The 18,146-nt window shown below is 43.1% G+C and overlaps 2 protein-coding genes across 2 annotated transcripts; one reads left to right on the top strand and one right to left on the bottom strand.

Moving 5' to 3' along the window:
* Nucleotides 1-2,984: 2,984 nt before the first annotated feature.
* LOC123392650 (histone H2A type 1-C) lies at nt 2,985-3,520 on the bottom strand. The gene has a single exon (XM_045082267.1). It carries the CDS (start codon nt 3,438-3,440, stop codon nt 3,048-3,050), a length of 393 nt encoding a protein of 130 aa, XP_044938202.1. The 5' UTR covers nt 3,441-3,520; the 3' UTR covers nt 2,985-3,047.
* Nucleotides 3,521-3,741: 221 nt separating this feature from the next.
* On the top strand, nt 3,742-17,592 carry LOC123392655 (histone H2B type 1-C/E/F/G/I). Its single transcript, XM_045082279.1, has 2 exons — nt 3,742-4,169; nt 17,425-17,592. The coding sequence occupies exon 1, from the start codon at nt 3,780-3,782 to the stop codon at nt 4,158-4,160; it is 381 nt and encodes a 126-aa protein (XP_044938214.1). The 5' UTR covers nt 3,742-3,779; the 3' UTR covers nt 4,161-4,169; nt 17,425-17,592.
* Nucleotides 17,593-18,146: the final 554 nt, after the last annotated feature.

Here is an 18,146-nt window from a genome sequence, read left to right as displayed (position 1 = left end):
TCACTAGAGAATTTTCCAAAGATGTAACTAGGGCTTTTGGATATAAACAGTGATGTTTCAAAGTAGAAGTAAAAGAGGCATGTTGGAGAGGGGGAGCTAGAATGGATCTGTGAGGAATGTCCTCCAGAAAGCCTTTTGGCAGGAGCTCTTAGGTAAGAGCTGGTCACTTGGCACCTTCGGTGTTTCTTTGATGCTCTCCAAACAAGACACTTCCATAAATTAGATTTTCAGAAGGGATTTTCTACTGGAAAGAGATGTTATTAGCAACCTGTTAGTCTGGTGTCTAATTAACGTCTCTTCTGCTAATAAACCAACCTTCTAGAACAATGTGCTTCCTGATGGCCCAGCCACAGACTCAGCTCAACATTTACACAAGGCCCCATTTCCAAGTATTTACCATAAGGTGGGGTCTGTGCTCACTATTAACAATTTAACGAGATGAGGTCTTTGACTTTAAGGAGGTCTTGCTGAAGATGAAACAAGCAAAATTAACACAATGTATTATTACTCACCAATCAAATACAAAGTTTTGTTATTAGCATGCAGAGGGGAGAATTCAAAGTCCAATCTCTAACTCCTTCTTCATTCACCACAGGAAATTAGTTTACCAAATCAGGTAGCTCATTACCAAACCATCTCCTGATTTGTCCCCTTGTTTCGAAAGTGTATGTACTTTCCCCCTGGGTCTACCGCGCTAACACGGGGCCAAGATTCACCTTCCTTGCTCCCTTGATGTCGATTCCAAGGAGAGCACCTCTCCTCCTTCCCTTAAATTCCTCAGTTTAGGATGCTTGGTAACATTTTGGTATGTGGACAAAGTTAATCCATTATGTCTTGAGTTTCTACTGGTTTCATTGTTCTGACAATAATCTCTTAGGGAGTGGTGTTCAACGGTCAAAGTACTGGCTTCCTGGCCTTGGGACTTAGACAAATTGTTTATGCTCTGTCCTCGTTTCCTCCTCTTTAAAATCAAGATAGGGATAGCACTTATCGCTAGGCCGCTGGGTTTAATGAATTTTCTAGAAGCATGTAATGCTTAGTAAGTGTTAGCCATTACCCTTGAGTGCCCGTGCTCTAGTTTCAGAACCCACACTGCTGAGCCTACGCATTTCATCAGGAGGTGAGCTAAGGAGAACACGGAGTAATGGAAGCAGGGGGAGGTTGACCACCAAGCCCAAGGTCACATGCCTAGTCAGTGCTGGAGCGGGGTCCAAAGCAAGCTGGAAGTTAATGAGGAGGATTGCTAGGCCCATATAAAGCAACTGGATCTAAGGATCCAAGTTCTCCAGCATACCAGAAATTCTGGGTGGGAAGATCCCCGTCCCCTGAGCGGACCTCTCCGGAACGCTGCCAGGCCGGACCTCCCCGAGTGAAGATTCTCAGTCCTACCCATTAGAATCGTTAGCAGCTCCTCTGGAAATTCTACCGTGTGCTTATCAAGGTGCTTACTTCTTTTCCCACCACTTTGCCTTCACCAAACTCCCAGACACTAGCCACTTTCCCCACCCCCCGCAGGTGACAGCTAGGCCAAGGGAGGGGAGGCGGGGCTGGGGGAAAGGGGGAAGCGGGAGGGGTGGAGGGGCCGGTGGGCGGGGAGAGGGTGGAGGCTGCCTCTGGACCACTCCGCGAGCTTCAACATTAGGGAAGTGGGAGGCGCGTCCGCGGGAACAGACTTCAGTTTAAATGACCTCTCCAGCGCACACGTCCTCTTTGAATGCTCCAAGCGAACGATCCCGGAAAATGCTTCAGTGGGAGCTCAAGGGCCTTTTGGGGAAAGAGGTGGTTCTTACTTGGGTCGCCCGAGTACCAGCGCGCAGAGGCGTGGGCAAACCATGGCCCACTCATTCTCCAAAGCGTAAACCGAGTCATCCTGAAGAAACACTTGGGTGAGACTCGACCCTAGAAAATAAGATCTTAGGAATTTTTCCATGGTCCCAGATTGCCACTTCTGGGGCTGGAGCAGCTAAGTTGCCAGACCTTTAGTAGCAACAGCTTTGGGGAGGCCTGTGGCCATAGTTATTTTTTTTTTTTTTAAGATTTTATTTTTCTTTCTTTCTTTATTTGACAGAGAGAGATCACAAGTAGGCAGAGAGGCAGGCAGAGAGAGAGAGAGAGAGGAGGAAGCAGGCTCCCTGCTGAGCACAGAGCCCAATGCCAGACTCAATCCCAGGACCCTGAGATCATGACCTGAGCCAAAGGCAGCGGCTCAACCCACTGAGCCACCCAGGCGCCCCCATAGTTTTTTGTTTTGTTTGGTTTTGGTTGCCTTAGGAATCTAGGCATTTGAGCCTCTTGTAATTCCAGCTCGTTGAATGTCAAGCAGTAATCTAGGTTAAGGGCTTTTAAGTGGTTTAATTGGCACAAAAACCTAAGGGTAACACCATCAATCTACCTCCAATTTACGGATGACAAAATTAGAAAGTAGCCCCAAATACAACTAATTTGTAAACGGGAAAAAGCTGTAATTCGAATTTGAATTCAGTCAACCCCTTATATCACCGCAGGGAAATCCATTTTCCAGAGGCCCCTTTTCATGCTTAAGTTTCAGGTGATACTTTGAAAACCAAGGGAAAAGAGCCTAACTCCTTTACGGGATTAGTCTAGACCGGTTGCTTGCCGCTTAAGACGAAGCATCTAAGATGGTTTGGCCAGGGAGGTTCCCGTGTTACTCAGTTAAGTTTGCCTTCGGTAACATCCGAGTTGAGTCCGCAAGACAAAATTCAAATACCGGCAGATTTCTACAATTAAGTTGTTTTAAGTTGGGCCTTACTCGACCTGCCGGGTATGCATGGCTTAGGAGAGTCATTAGACATATGCAATGGTTAGATCCTTATCAGTTTGCAGTTTCCCATTAATGATTGACACTTACACCCTAAGCAAGTCTCCGAGATCTTGAAGCCTCGATATCTTTTCAGAAAAAGTTGACTTACCTTTGCCTATTTCCCCCTTACTCTAAAGTAGTGTTAGCTCTTTTTTTGAACTGGTGGGGGCTCTGAAAAGAGCCTTTGGGTTTGAAAACGCTTCCGGAAACTAAGACGCTTGTCAGTTCACTTGCCCTTGGCCTTGTGGTGGCTCTCGGTCTTCTTGGGCAGCAGCACGGCCTGGATGTTGGGCAGCACGCCGCCCTGCGCGATGGTGACGCGGCCCAGCAGCTTGTTGAGCTCCTCGTCGTTGCGGATGGCCAGCTGCAGGTGGCGCGGGATGATGCGCGTCTTCTTGTTGTCGCGCGCCGCGTTGCCCGCCAGCTCCAGGATCTCGGCCGTCAGGTACTCGAGCACGGCCGCCAGGTACACGGGCGCGCCGGCCCCGACGCGCTCGGCGTAGTTGCCCTTGCGGAGCAGGCGGTGCACGCGGCCGACTGGAAACTGCAGGCCAGCGCGAGAGGAGCGGGACTTAGCCTTGGCCCGAGCTTTGCCTCCTTGCTTGCCACGTCCAGACATTGCAGGCACAGAAAAGAAAAGCAAAAATAAGAAAACAAATCGCTAGCCAAGGCTGACTTAGCAGTGATGGAAGTAGGAACACCGCTGCTTTTATAGGCATTTCCTGGGGAGTAAGTCCGGTTGTCTGATTGGATGGTAACAAGACTCCGTCAAGTAGCCAATAGAAAAGCTTTATTTCCATACCTCATTTGCATAGTTCTGCCCATGGATGACAGCCTCGCTGCTTGTCTTCCAATGAACTAAGACTCTGTCTGCATCCCTCATTAGCATAAAAGCCCTATAAGTAGCACAGATTCGCTTCCTACTTTCACTTCATTTCGGTCCTTCTGAGGTTTCAAAATGCCTGAGCCAGCCAAGTCCGCTCCGGCCCCGAAGAAGGGCTCCAAGAAGGCGGTGACCAAGGCGCAGAAGAAGGACGGCAAGAAGCGCAAGCGCAGCCGCAAGGAGAGCTACTCGGTGTACGTGTACAAGGTGCTGAAGCAGGTGCACCCCGACACCGGCATCTCGTCCAAGGCCATGGGCATCATGAACTCGTTCGTCAACGACATCTTCGAGCGCATCGCGGGCGAGGCGTCCCGCCTGGCGCACTACAACAAGCGCTCGACCATCACGTCCAGGGAGATCCAGACGGCCGTGCGCCTGCTGCTGCCCGGGGAGCTGGCCAAGCACGCCGTGTCCGAGGGCACCAAGGCCGTCACCAAGTACACCAGCTCCAAGTAAACTTGCCAAGTAAGCGTCCTGTCATCCAACCCCAAAGGCTCTTTTCAGAGCCACCCACATTTCCACTAAGAGAGCTGTAATCCCAACACAGAATTGTGCATGAGGGGCTTGGGACAAAGTATTCTACCTTAACTAGAAGATCCTTACCAGAGAAGGAATTACTAGTCTCTCTTAAGGGTGTTAAGACAATACGAAGCGCAAGTTAATAGGATTCTTATTATTCCAGGCTTTCGGGGGCCATCTTCGTGAAAACCCATGCTGTTCTGAGTCTCCCATTCTTAAATTCTGCCATAATTGGTCTAATTCATTTGAGCACAGAGATCTTGTCTTAAAAGGTGGCTTATGTTAAACAGTCAGGATCGACCCATGGCTTTATTAGACCTCTGCTCAACGTTGCTGGATAACTTGGTTGTTTCTAAGGGCGGCTGAACTAAAGGTAGGTAAGTACTAGTGGCGGAGATCGGAGGTGAATGGGTAGGAAAGACGGTTTTGAACTTGGCATACTCAAAATCTCCCATTAGAGAACTTTAGCAAATAGTGCAGCCTAGGAAGTTACAGTTTAATCTCTTTACTCATGAGCTTTGCTCCAGGCAAAGATTTTTAGGTGAAAGAAGCACTCTTCTCCATTTGTCTTCTCCAGGTTCTGGAACACATTTCAGTACTTTGCGGTGAAATTTGCCTTTTTCCATTAAAAAACATGGGAAAACACAGGGAATAAATTCTGTTACAAAAGAACACAGACTTGTACAATTTTAGATGAAACATGATGTCGACTACCAAGTTACTTAACATAAGGGCCTCATGATCTTATACCTGCAGTTTTAATTAATACTTGGGAAGAATATTAAAGGCCTGCCTGGCCTTAGACAGGCTTGCATTGGAGCACAGCTCTGGTTGCCTAAGTTGGAAGCGTTTTGACATAGTTAAGGTCGAAGTGCAAAAACGACAGTTCCAGATGTTAGTCACACTAGCTCCTCAGCCAAACTAAGGCTTCCAGAATCCTTCAACAACTGAAATTGGATTTTTTTTTTCTATGTGTCTAGTGAATCTGCTCAAGGACTGATGGTCCAATTCAGACTGCCAACTACAGGCTTCCCCCAAAATGTGCAGGTTCACTGTTACCCAGGTGATTACAAGGTCTTTGGTTTGTTTTTGTTTTTATTTTTGTTTTCCTTCTTCCCTTTGTCTCTTACATAAATTCTGATTTGCCTGTGTTGGATGGAGTAATCCTGTAGCTTGTTCCCCTTTCTATACAAGTGAAGGGCGGGCTAATCATTAACAACTTGATAATTTATTTCTAAAGTTTTACCAAGACATTGTTTACTTAAGTCCTGCCAAGGAATCAATAGAAATGTGCGACCTGGAGAAGTTTCTAGTCCAACCCTGGGCAGTTTGAGTTTTATGCTTATCTGCCTTCCGCTACTGCGTGCTGAAATGTGTTCCTGCCTAAATTTGTTTCTTATTTTGGCTCTTATTCTGAGTGCACTGTGTCGATCGGTTACACATTAGTGGTTTTATGTCAGATCATGAAGTGATTATTGGTGGCAGAAGACAGGCAGTCTGAACTCTAGGGCACTTGTTAATCTTTTCTGTGTTGTTTGTGTTTGTCTGGGGATTCTGATATTCTCTGACATTTGAGAACATATAAACTGGAAGTTGGTATTTTTCTTTCTGTCCTTTAATGTGATCCATTGGGTTTGGTGTTTTGTGTTTGCATGCTGTGGATTCCTGAAATTAAAGATGAGTCCCTTTCCTCCTTTCAAAGTGGTCTTTTCTTTTGTTTACACATTATGTATCCAAATAGTTGTCAGCATCTGCAAAAACAGAATTCCTGCCTCAAAGATAATACAAGTAAAAAAAGGGCAAACTGTAATAACTTTGACTTTGAGTGGTTAGGCCTTACAGGAGACTAATGACAAGAAAGAAAACCAGTTAACCAAATTTCCAGCTTGCAGAAGCCTGTCCCTTGCTCTGCAGAAGCCTCCAAAGTGAATGATCCAATAATTCCAAGGAATTGTCCCTTCCGGCTGTCTAAGAGTAGAAAGAAGAGAGAAGAAACATGGTGTTATAAATCAGATTACTGAGTCAGACAAAAAGAGAAGGCTTCCAGTACTCTTACAAAACTGACATTAATAGTTACTAAATCTTGGGGCGCCTGGGTGGCTCAGTGAATTGGGCCGCTGCCTTCGGCTCAGGTCATGATCTCAGTGTCCTGGGATCGAGCCCCGCATCGGGCTCTTTGCTCAGCGGGAGCCTGCTTCTCTCTCTCTCTCTCTGCCTGACTCTCCGCCAACTTGTGATCTCTCTCTCTGTCAAATAAATAAATAAAATCTTTAAAAAAAAATAGTTACTAAATCTTAATGTGTTTGTTGTAAGAGCTAGGGCACTGGAAAGTAAAAGAATTTCCTACAAAACTTAGAAGGATATCAGAGAATTTACTTACATTCTCAACAATGGTGTTTGCTTAGAGATCTCTGTTCTTAATTACATTTGTTTCTTCTTTTTTTCCTTTTAAAGATTTTTATTTATTTATTTGAGAGAGAGAGCATGAAAGAGAGAGCATGAGCAGGAGGGAGGGCAAAGGGAGAAGCAGACGCCCCGCTGAGCAAGAGGCATAAGAAGCACCACGTAGAACTCGATCCCAGGATCCTGGGATTATGACCCAAGCTGAAGGCAAACGCTTAACCAACTGAGCTACCTGGGAGCCCAGTTACATTTTTTCTTAATTATTCTCCTCCTCCTCCTCCTCCTCCTCCTCCTCCTCCTCCTCCTCCTCCTCCTCCTCCTCCTCCTCCTTCTTCTTCTTCTTCTTTTTCCCTCTTAACTGATCAACAAATCTGTGGCCCTGGTTTTGTTATAGGAAAGATGTTATGGTTCGAAGCTGACAGCCAAGAGATAATTCTTAAAACATCTTTGGTGCAAAAAGGGGATTTTATGAAAGCACGGGGACAGGACCCGGGGACAGGACCCGTGGGCAGAAAGAGCAGCAATGGGGTCATGACTTGCACAATGATTGAGAATATTTTGTTTTATGAATACAAACAATTTTGAGCAAGTTGTCCACTCTGCCTCATCAGGAAATTAATAACTTATAAGGCAAACTTAAATTTTAAATGTCTTATATAAAGACTAAAAAACACAACTTAAAGCAAAAGAAACTAGGAGCTAGAGAGTGTCAAGCTAAGTGATATAGGTCAGTCAGGGAAAGACAGTTATCATAGATTTCACCCATAGGTGGAATTTAAGAAACAAAACAAAGAATCATAGGTGAAAAACAGAGAGGAAAGCCTCTTAACTCTAGAGAACAAACAGATGGTTACCAGAGGGGAGGTGGGCAGGGGACTGGGTTAAATAGGTGATGGGGATTAAGGAGGGCATGGGCTGTGATGAGCACTGGGTGATATAGGGAAGTGTTGAGTCTCTATATTACATACCTGAAACTAATATAACACGTATGCTAATTAACTGGAATTTAAATAAAAACTAAAAGAAAAGAAAGAGAACCTCACATCAAAATAAAACTTCACTTGACGTTTTAAATGTGTTTCCTCTTTAAATTGTAACCCAGAGAAAACAAGAAAGTTTAACTGTGAATTTAATTAGTGGCGTTAGTTAACAGGTTATAGGCTTAGAAACAAAAGAGAACATCTCTATTATTTTTGAACAACTTAAATTTTTTAGTTCATGATATGTAGGGTTTTGTTTTTTTAAGATTTTATTTATTTATTGGACAGACAAAGACGACAAGTACCCAGAGAGGCAGGCAGAGAAAGAGAGAGGGAAGCAGGCTCCCTGCCTAGCAGAGAGCTCGATGCGGGGCTCGATCCCAGGACACTGAGATCGTGACCTGAGCCAAAGGCAGAGGCTTAACCCACTGGGCCACCCAGGTGCCCCATATGTAGGTTTTTTTTTTTTTTTTTTTAAGGTTTTTAAAATTTATTTCAAATAGAGAGCGATCACAAGTAAGCAGAGCAGCAAGCAGAGAGGGGGAAGCAGGGTCCCCACTGAGCAGAGAGCCCGATGCGGAGCTCTATCTCAGGACCCTGAGGTCATGACCTAAGCTGTAGGCAGAGGCTTAACTCACTGAGCCACCCAGGTGCCCCAGATCGTATCATTTTTAAAACAGCTGATGTTTATAACATTGCATCCAATCACAAAAACTCAGTGCGTCAGCTTAAGTGGTGAATTCATAATCTATAGATAAACCTGAGAATTTTCATGACTATTCAATTGAGTACATTAATGCCCAATCTTCAGATACCTAGACAATTTCTAAATCAGAGGGTGCAAAATATGCATCCCTAAAAAAATTTGACCTATGCAAGGCTCATATTTTTACACAGTTTAGAATGATGCTAGATAGACAAGTTAGAGAACATGTAGATGTCTTAGGAGAACGGAATTAGATAGGTTTGGTTTTGCCACTTTAAATCTGTGGAAGCAAATGTAATGAGTGCGCTTGGCCTAGAGGCCCTGGGCAGACTGGTATTGCTCCCAGTTTCCTCAGGCCAATGAGGGAACAAATCGCCTGCTTCTTTTAAGGGCTGTTGTTAACACATACAGTTCTGATCCTGTTAATTATTATAACTTCAGAGAAACACAGATATACATACAAGACAGTGGCTATGTTTAGTCTGTTCATTTATTAGGAAGTTGTTACAGTTTGTTAATGTAGTAAATTCAGTTTAATATGTGTTATCTTCTTGATGCTGATTAAATATTCTTCACAAGTAAAGTCATAGGCTTTGAATATATCGTTCTATGAATTTATCATTTTGTTTATCTGAGGTTGGTTTGTGTATATCTAAACATAAGCACAGAATGGCTTACTGGGATTGGTTAAAAAACAAAAAACACTCTTAGGAAGAGAAAAATTCAGGATTCACATGGAACTTTTGATATATTTTTGTGCCTTGCCAAGCTTGAAATCATTTCTTCTTCTTCATTTTTTTTTAAAGATTTTATTTATTTTTTTGACAGAGAAAGAGATCACAAGTAGACAGTGAGGCAGACAGAGAGAGAGGGGGAATCAGGCTCCCTGCTGAGCAGAAAGCCCGATGCGGGGCTCGATTCCAGGACCCTAGCACTCTAGTACCCCAGGACCCCGGGATCATGACCTGAGCTGAAGGCAGAGGCTTTAACCCACTGAGCCACCCAGGCGCCCCTTGAAATCATTTCTAACAAGTGCTTGACCTCACCTCAAAGAATTTGCTGTGATCTCTTTATGATGTTTTACATTTCACTCTAAAATATGACTGCAACCATTTTCTTGTTTTTATATAGCTATGATTTATGTTTACATATTAATATAATAACCAGCTTTCTCTGACATATTTTTTTAAATATTTTATTTACTTATTTGAGAGAGAGACAGTGAGAGAGAACATGAGTGAGGAGAAGGTCAGAGAGAGAAGCAGACTCCCCGTGGAGCTGGGAGACCGATGCGGAACTCGATCCCAGGACTCCGGGATCATGACCTGAGCCGAAGGTAGTTGTCCAACCAACTGAGCCACCCAGGCGTCCCACTGACATATTTTTTTATCATATCCTAGATTCAGGTCTAAGTACAAAATAGTGAAACCGTTAAGATATCTTTTATACCAAAAAATATTCCTGAGCCTTCCTTGATAGCCATGGCGAGCCAACAATTTATTCCCACAATCTAAGAAAAGGAGGAATGATTAAATTTATCAGGTATATTTCATATTTTTCAAATATTGATTGTCAAATCACGGTACAGTCTGCTTTTTATGTAATTCTTAAATTTTCCAATCTAAATCCAGCTTTCCAACTTCCTTCTGATAAGAGTTAATCCCATAACTTAAAAAAAATGAAATTCAATTAATTAACATATAATGTATTATTCGTTTCAGAGGGAGAGGTCAGTGATTCATCAGTCTTATATAACACCCGGTACTCAACCCATCACGTGCCCTCTCTAATGTCCATCACCCAGTCACCCCACTCCACATACTCCCTTCTCCTCCAGCAACCCTCAGTTTCTTTCCTGTAATTAAGAGTCTCTTGTGGCTTATCTCCCTCTCTGGTTTCGTTTTGTTTCATTTTTTTCCTCTCTTCCCCTTTGATCCTCTGTTTTGTTTCTTAAATTCCACATATGTGAAATCATATGATAATTGTCTTTCTCTGATTGACTTATTTCGCTCAGCATAAAACCCTCTAGTTCCATCCACCATGTTGCAAATTAAATCCCATAACTTTTTAACAACTCTTCTCACACTAAGCTTGTTTTAGCCAGTTTGTCTGACGTTCCTCCCTAATTAAAACCTTGCCATATTATTTGGTAATTAATTGTCCCTGAAGAATAATCCAAGTAGATTTTACCGTTATGTTTTCACTTTATTCTCTATAACCAATAACTCAGTCTACAGGTCAGATCTGAGAATGGCACTTCGCTCACAGCTCAAGAGTTGACATATTTACTTAAAATAGATATATCTGGTGGTTGTTCATTTGCTTTCACTTGTATGAAAACAAACGGGATTTCTAACTTGTGCAGACGGCTCAGTCAATATTGGGGCAGAAGCTGGGGATGGGTAAGTACTCAGGAAAAGCAACCAAAGTAAAATTGAGTAGTTAAAATTAAACCTAATGCTAAAGAAAATACCAAAATTGCAATGCAAAAAAGAGCCTTTCAAGGATTCCTCACCATTAGCACTATACCAATTGTCTAGTCTGATTTCTAAAAATAAAATCAAGTATAGCCAGCCCTTCGATAAAAATTGACTACCACAAATCTCTCATACCGCTTCTGTGGCTCAGCCATCTCCAGACTTTATAATCATGTAAATAAAAATAACTCCAGTGATTAACACCAACCAGTTCAAATTTTACAAATACGTTGATTAGCCCAAAGACTGGACAAGTGATTGACCCTTGTGTTATCTGTAATTAATGTGAATTTCAAAACTATAAAGCTGAGGCAGGGCCTCAAACCATACCTCAAGAACCACGTGAACAAATCAATTTCATGCTATTGTTAAAACAGGGTTTTTTTTTCCCCACCTGGTAATACCTTTACTACTTGTAAATGATAGAACTGAGATCATAGGTAAAATACTTTCAAAAATCTGTACAAAAGTATTCTTATTGGACAGATCATGTCAGTCAGTATCATCTGCTACCTGTTAAGAGGATAATACAAGACACTCTAAAATTTGCCCAAAATAACTTAAATTTACAGTGCCTGTATTTTACTCCTTATCCTAATAATCATGATAATGTGTCCCTACCTAAAGATTCTCGTAACTTCTCATCATTTGAAATTGTACCAAAAGATCCATGGGACTTGGTTTTTGACATGTTTTGCTTTAGGGCCTTCTGGTATTGTCAGATATTATCAATAACTGTTCCCCACACTAGCATAATTGAACAAATGGAAGCTACATTTGTGGGAAGATGTCACCAGACACACTTCTGTAAATTATATGATTAAAGACTTCAAGAAGTGTCAGCTATAGGATGTGAGGGTGATTGAATTGTGACATCTGTCACTTGCACTGATCCCCACGGTTAATCTGGCTGATCTGGCTGGTTGGCGGGTGTCCCCTTCCTCCCTCACTGTTCCATGTGCATCCCTCCTGGAAGCTGTGTGCTCCATGAAGGAGAATGATTCGTGGATAGAGGAGGACCATTCTCTGGTCAAGGGTATAGGAGTAGTTGTGCTCCCTCTTGGAACCTCCAAACAAGCTCTCAAGGTCCATTTGTAGGAGAACGTAGGGTAGTCAATCTTCCAAGACTCCAGACACATCCAAATGAGGCCCTGTATGTGGCAGTCTAAAAAAGAAAAGAAAAGTCAACTTCGTAGCAATGATGGAAAGGCCATTTCCAGTCCTTTCAACTAAAAATATTGCTTTTACATTCCAGGACAGACGGATATTTGCTTCTCACTGCAAACACATTTTTAGAATCTCACCACTTGGATACACATTCTCTTTGGAAATACAATCTTGAGACTCATTGAAAGTTCTCCAGAATTCTGGAAGTAGGAATCTTTCTCCTAAGGTTCTATGGATCAAGATGAGAACTAGAGTAGAATATCATTCCTTCTTTTTCCTTCTGTGTTGCTGTTTTGTCTTTTTCTCCATTATCAGTCTTTCCAATGATTAGATTTTGGATTTCATCTTCTCCAGTATTAAATGAAATGAAATGAAATAAAATGAAGTGAAATGAAATAAAATGAAGTGAAATGAAATAAAATAAATTCTTCAGAGCCTAGACCTCTACACCTTGACTAAAATTTCCTAAACAAGAAGGGTTGCTGCATGGTTTATTTCTGACCATGGCTCAAATTACAATTGAAACAATAATTAGGAAAAATGATACTTGTTTAACTAAAATACATCAAAATGATCTTTGAGAACTATTCTTCTACATAAGACATGTCAAATAAGTACCTGGAGACTATATGGACTTATTATATTTGTGATTGCCCTCACAAGTTTTTTGACCCATGTGGGGGAGTTGAGAAAGTCCAATGACGGAAGGGGTGAAGATATGGCCAACATAGGACGGACATGCTGACTGAGGGTTGGAAGAATGTATTATGCAGAGACAGCCTGTCACATGCTCCCAGAGTTTAGGAACTGGAGAGTTTCTAAAGAATCACTAATTATTTTCTTTAAAGGGCTTGTTAGTCTACATTAGAACAGATTGTCTATACTAAAAATAATGCACAAACATGACATCTTGTTCTTATTCTGTGGGCTTTTTCTCCCCTCTGTTAGATAATCACCTTTTTTGAACTTTGTTGGATTAAATTTTCCTATTGCTTGGCACACCTGTACATAAGAAAACAGTGTGCTAATAATTAGCTAAATGTTTTTGAGTTACTGTTTAACAAACCAACCACTCTGAGCCTGTAAGGTGGTCGTAATTACTCACCCATGAAAATGGGGTGAGGATTAAATGAAACCACGAATACAAAATACTTGTCCCAGAAACAGTATCATGCCAGTGAGATGACTCCCTGAGGAAAAAATTGTGGTCTCTAGAGATGGAACCTCCAAGTTTGACCCACATTTCCTCTCTGTGTGATTCAGTGTTCTCATTTGTGTCTTGAGGATGATGGTAATAACACGTACCTTCTAGATGTTGGTGAAGATCGGAGATCTTTGATGCATAGAAAGCACTTTGTAGAGTGACATGTACGTGGTACCTTCTCAGGGTCTGCTGATATTTGCCAAGTTTCATTTATAACCTTCCTTTGACCCTTAGCCCCTAGAGCAGCTGATGATTGAAGATCTTGGTTAAGAACCAGTTTTCCTTAAGTCATGGGAATTTCACAAGTGATATGATATAAAAAGAATGCTGACTGGGGCGCCTGGGTGGCTCAGTTGGTTAAGCAACGGATGCTTCGTTTTGGCTCAGGCTGTGATCTCATGAGTCACGGGATCCAGCCCCGCTCTAAAGTTCAGAGACAGAGTTTGGCCCAGTCAGTTCTAGACATAAATATGCCTGAGTGAATTGGGCATTTTTCCCCCTACAGTCTAAAATATACATGGTGTACAACAAAATTGAGAAGGAGGTAAAGACTTCCCATGTACCATCATCCCCACACATGCAGAGCCTCCCACATTAGCAACACCACTCACTAGAATGGTACTTCTGTTTCCCCAAGGATGAACCTACAATGACCCATCCCATCGCAATCATGCAAAGACCATAGTTTGCCATTTGCCATTTCACTCTTGGTGTCGTACATTCTCTGGGTTTGGACACATGTATAATGACAGCTACCCATCGTTATAATAGCACACTGTTTTTTTCATGTCCTAAAATGATCAGAAATTTTAATCAACTGGAAATGAGGGGAGGGGGTGATGGGACCTCTGTCTTGCTAGCGTGTGAACTAGGATGTCATGGCTGGTCTGGAATGGGGTTGAAGGAGCTACTTATCTTGCCTTCAGGATTCTCCAAATCCATGAAACACACTTTGGCAGGTGCTGTCCTTACTCAGTGTCTGGAACATCCTTTTCCCCCCGTTTTTTTATGATCTGGATCACAGCAGATTTGCACACATCCTGCCTTCTGGTTCCCCACCCCACGCATATGCTGGACCTCCATCTTTTGATTCTTTCCCTCTCCTTCCTGCCTTGAAAATTTCTCCTCATCATCCTATAGACATCCTCCTGCCCCTCGCCTCCCCTCGGACCAGCCCTCCCAATCGTTCAGTGTACGTCTTGCTCTGTTTGCAATTAATTCTTACTACTTGCCTAGCTGTCATGTCCAATAGGCTCTGGGCTCTGGGTTGATCCCCAGGGGCTGCGACTGGGCCTGGCACATAGTCAGTACGCATAAATGATTGAATGAGTCAATTCATTCAATAATTGTTTTGAATGCCTGCTATGTGCCAAGTTCACGCATGCTTATATCATTGAACAAAGTCACAATCCCTTCCTTCAGGGAACTAGGACTCTAGGAGATGAGACTGGAAAACATAATGAATAATGAAAACGAATAATGAAAATATCTGGTCTGCGGGAAGGCAAGTGTCATGGGAAAAAAAGCCCAAAGCAAAAGAACCAGGGTTAAAGTGGTGAGGACGACGAGGAAGGACCGCGATGATGAGCCCGGGAATGAAATTCTGAGCAGGCGGCCCCAGTGTGAGCGGAGCTGGCGTGTGGGGCGGGAGCTCTGACAGTTGCTAATCATTGTCTAGGAGACCGGATCTAGGGTCAAGGCGCTACTGTGAAGGGCAGTGTTGAGTCTGTTTCACTAGACAAGTCTCAAGTCAAAGCAAGGTCTGTGATACTTTCTCTTTTATGGAGCAGATCCCCAAAACTTAATGGTGAGCCAAGACAGAAGGTCCTCAATCTGTTACAAAATGTCATATGATGCGCCGCCACAAGGGGATGGGACGTAGCTCCATGTCTTTCAGGGACGACTCCTTCCAGCTTGTGCCTCGCAGACTCTCGGGTCTTAGAGATACTCTGCTGGAGCCTCCACATCCGGCCAGCGGACAGAGGAGCTGATGGAGGCAGAGCAAGGAAGCTCTCCCGAGCCTCTAGATCCGCTTCCCTTTCCCTGCCCTCTCCTCCACCCCCGACCCACTTCCTCTGTCCCTTCTGTCCCTTCAAGCCCCACAGTGGCTTTTCACCAGCCAATGACAATGTCCGGCACAGAAAGGATGAGGACAGAGTCTTGGGGTGGCATAGGAAGGGGAAGTCTTCCTTTTCTGCTCCAGCCCGGAAGGACTATTCCCTGGCTCTGTTGCTCCAGCTTCAGCAACTGTCCCCTTGAAAAGGGACAACTCACTGCCATCTTGGACCTTTCATCTCGGCTGGAGAAGACAGATCACAAATGGTAGTTATCATATATAATTATATAGGATGCAAGAAAGGAAGAAACACTCTGGGGAGTCACCTAGTACAGCAGTGAAAGGCAGGTCAGGGGCGGCAGTAAATGTAATATTTATATTTTCATGAATTAAAACACTATCACAATAGCTGCTAACACTGGGGTGGCAGGAAGTGTGTGCCAGGAACATTCTAAATGTGTACTCTATTAACTCAGTGAATTCCCCAACAATAATGTGTTAGCCGGAAAGTGGAGAGGGCCTAAGCCCTTGAAGATGAGCCTGGTATGAAGGAACGAGGGGAAACCAACAGCTTCTGCAAATGCGGAATATCTGTCCCAGTATCTGTTGCTCATTCTCTGCTACCCTCATCAGTGTCTTCATTCGAGCGTGAGCTTGTGAGGTCATGTGTGAGCGTGAGCCCCCAAAGGGAGAGCCGTGGTTTCCTCTAGCATAGGCTTTAAATTGGGGGCCTTTTCCACGGGGACTAAGACAACCCGTGGCATGCGTCGTTGTTAAGAGCACTACATCTGAAGCGACAGTAAGTCTGCTAAACTCCCTATGTGAACATCAGGGGTCACATCTTGAGTCGTTGTTTGTGGGGGAGACTGCCCCTCGCCAGCTAAAGGGAGAGGACTGTTTCCTCCAGCCCGCACCCCCACAACCAGCAGGCTCTGCTTTGAACCTACCTGAATATGATGGCGATTGCACTTCTAGAAGTACAAACAAAGCAGGATGCACAAATCTTTGTCTTTGGGAAGCGAAATGATCACTGGGGTGTTAGCTGTTTCAAGCATGGGTTATAATCATAGGTCCTGAGATTAGCCAGGCATGCAAACACTTGCCACAGGAACCCGTATCTCCCTGCCCAAGGAACACTTCAGTCCAGACATACCAAAGAGAATTCCCTAATAAGCAAACTCTGTACCTTTTCCTGCATGGGATATGGACACCTGCAGGGGATAAAATCAGGTTTGCCTTTGCTTGCTTGACAAGAGGAGGAGGAAAAGTGCATTTCAGAACACCCCAGAAGTAGACTAAGCCTTTATTTGTGTACATTTCCATCAGATATGTTTCATCTGACTTATTTAAAAGCTCATGGGGGATGACCTCATCTGTTAGCTGCCCAAAGGGATGAGCAGCTGGGAGAAGGGTGGCTTCTGGGCACAGTTTCAGCTGTTCCATGTGGGAATAACAGGCTTGAACTCTAACTGTGGTTATATAAGGAACTTCCTCGCCCCTCACAGGCAGTTCGAGCTGTGGCCCACCCCAAGCACCTCACCTTAGACAGTGTCCATGACCTTTGTCACTGCGTCTCCTTTGTGAAAAGCTCTAACCTGACGTCCTACTTGCCCTTCAAGACTTAGCTCAGGGGCGTCTGGATTGCTCAGTCGATTAAGTGTCTGCCTTCAACTCATGTCATGATCCCAGGGTCTTGGATTTGAGTTCCTGAGTGGGGCTTCCTGCCCAATGGGGACTCTGTTTGTCCTTCTCTCTCCCTCTCTCCCTGCTCTGTGCACACACACACTCTCTCTCTCTCTCTGTCTCTCAAGTAAATAAATAAAATCTTAAAAAAAAAAAAAACTTAACTCAAATGTAAAGGACACTGGCTGGACCATATTCATCCTTTGTTTAAGAGTTTACATAGACTCCAGTGCTAGAGGGTGTGAACTTCCTACAGAGATTCACCATCTCACTGTGTCACTGGAGAAACTCAACCTTCATTTTCTCATCTACACAGCAGAGAGAAGGACCAGAGGTATCTCATAAGGTTGCCGCAAGATCAAGTGTGTTGGTATCTATAAAGTGCTTAGAACACCGCCGGGAGCAGAACAAGCTCCCAGTGAAATTAACCATCCTCATTATTGCTGTTGTTCTCAGAGTTCAAGTACAATATCAGGGATCTGATGAATTATAGAAATGAATTGATCAATCTCTCTCTTTTCACAGGAGGAGCAGATGGGTTTTAGACATCTTTACCACCACCGGTCACTGCTAGACACCATTCCATCTCACACGTAAAACAACAAGTGATGCTATAAGAATATTAATGCAAAGATTTTTTAACAATCACAGAAGGATCTGTAATAACCTGGCTAAAATATTATTTTCTGAGTATAAAAATATTAAATGCTTATTGTAGAATTTTGTAAAAAGAAAAATATATAAAGAATTAAAATAACTCTTAGTATCTCCTTTTAATATGTATATGACAGATACGTATAGATGAATGTAGATACATAGGATACACATATAATGCATATATGAAGCATGTTTAGGTGTCATGCCATAGATCTACATATACAGTTTTCTAGGTGATATGCATAGAAACAGTATTTAGTGGCTGTATCATTACTTAGATAAACAGTCCTCTGCTATTAGCTATTTAGATTGAGGTCCATTTAAGAAAATTTTTTTTCCCGGTTATTAAAATAATCTCTATATCCAGCGTGGGGGCTTGAACTCATGACCCTGAGATCAAGAGTCACATGTCCCTGCAACGCCTGTTTCATTTTTATGCATTCGAGATTTAACAGATCACACATCTTTGTTTAAATATGTAATTATCTCTCTTTTTTTAAAAAAGATTTTTATTTATTTATTTGACAGAGATAGATCATAAGTAGGCAGAGAGGCAGGCAGAAAGAGAAAGAGGGAAGCAGGCTCCCCAC

This window comes from Mustela putorius, unplaced genomic scaffold (assembly GCF_011764305.1).
Source record: "Mustela putorius furo isolate JIRA1106 unplaced genomic scaffold, ASM1176430v1.1 tig00000594_pilon_pilon_pilon, whole genome shotgun sequence".
Taxonomy (NCBI): Eukaryota; Metazoa; Chordata; class Mammalia; order Carnivora; family Mustelidae; genus Mustela; species Mustela putorius.
This window is presented reverse-complemented; position numbering and strand designations above follow the sequence as displayed.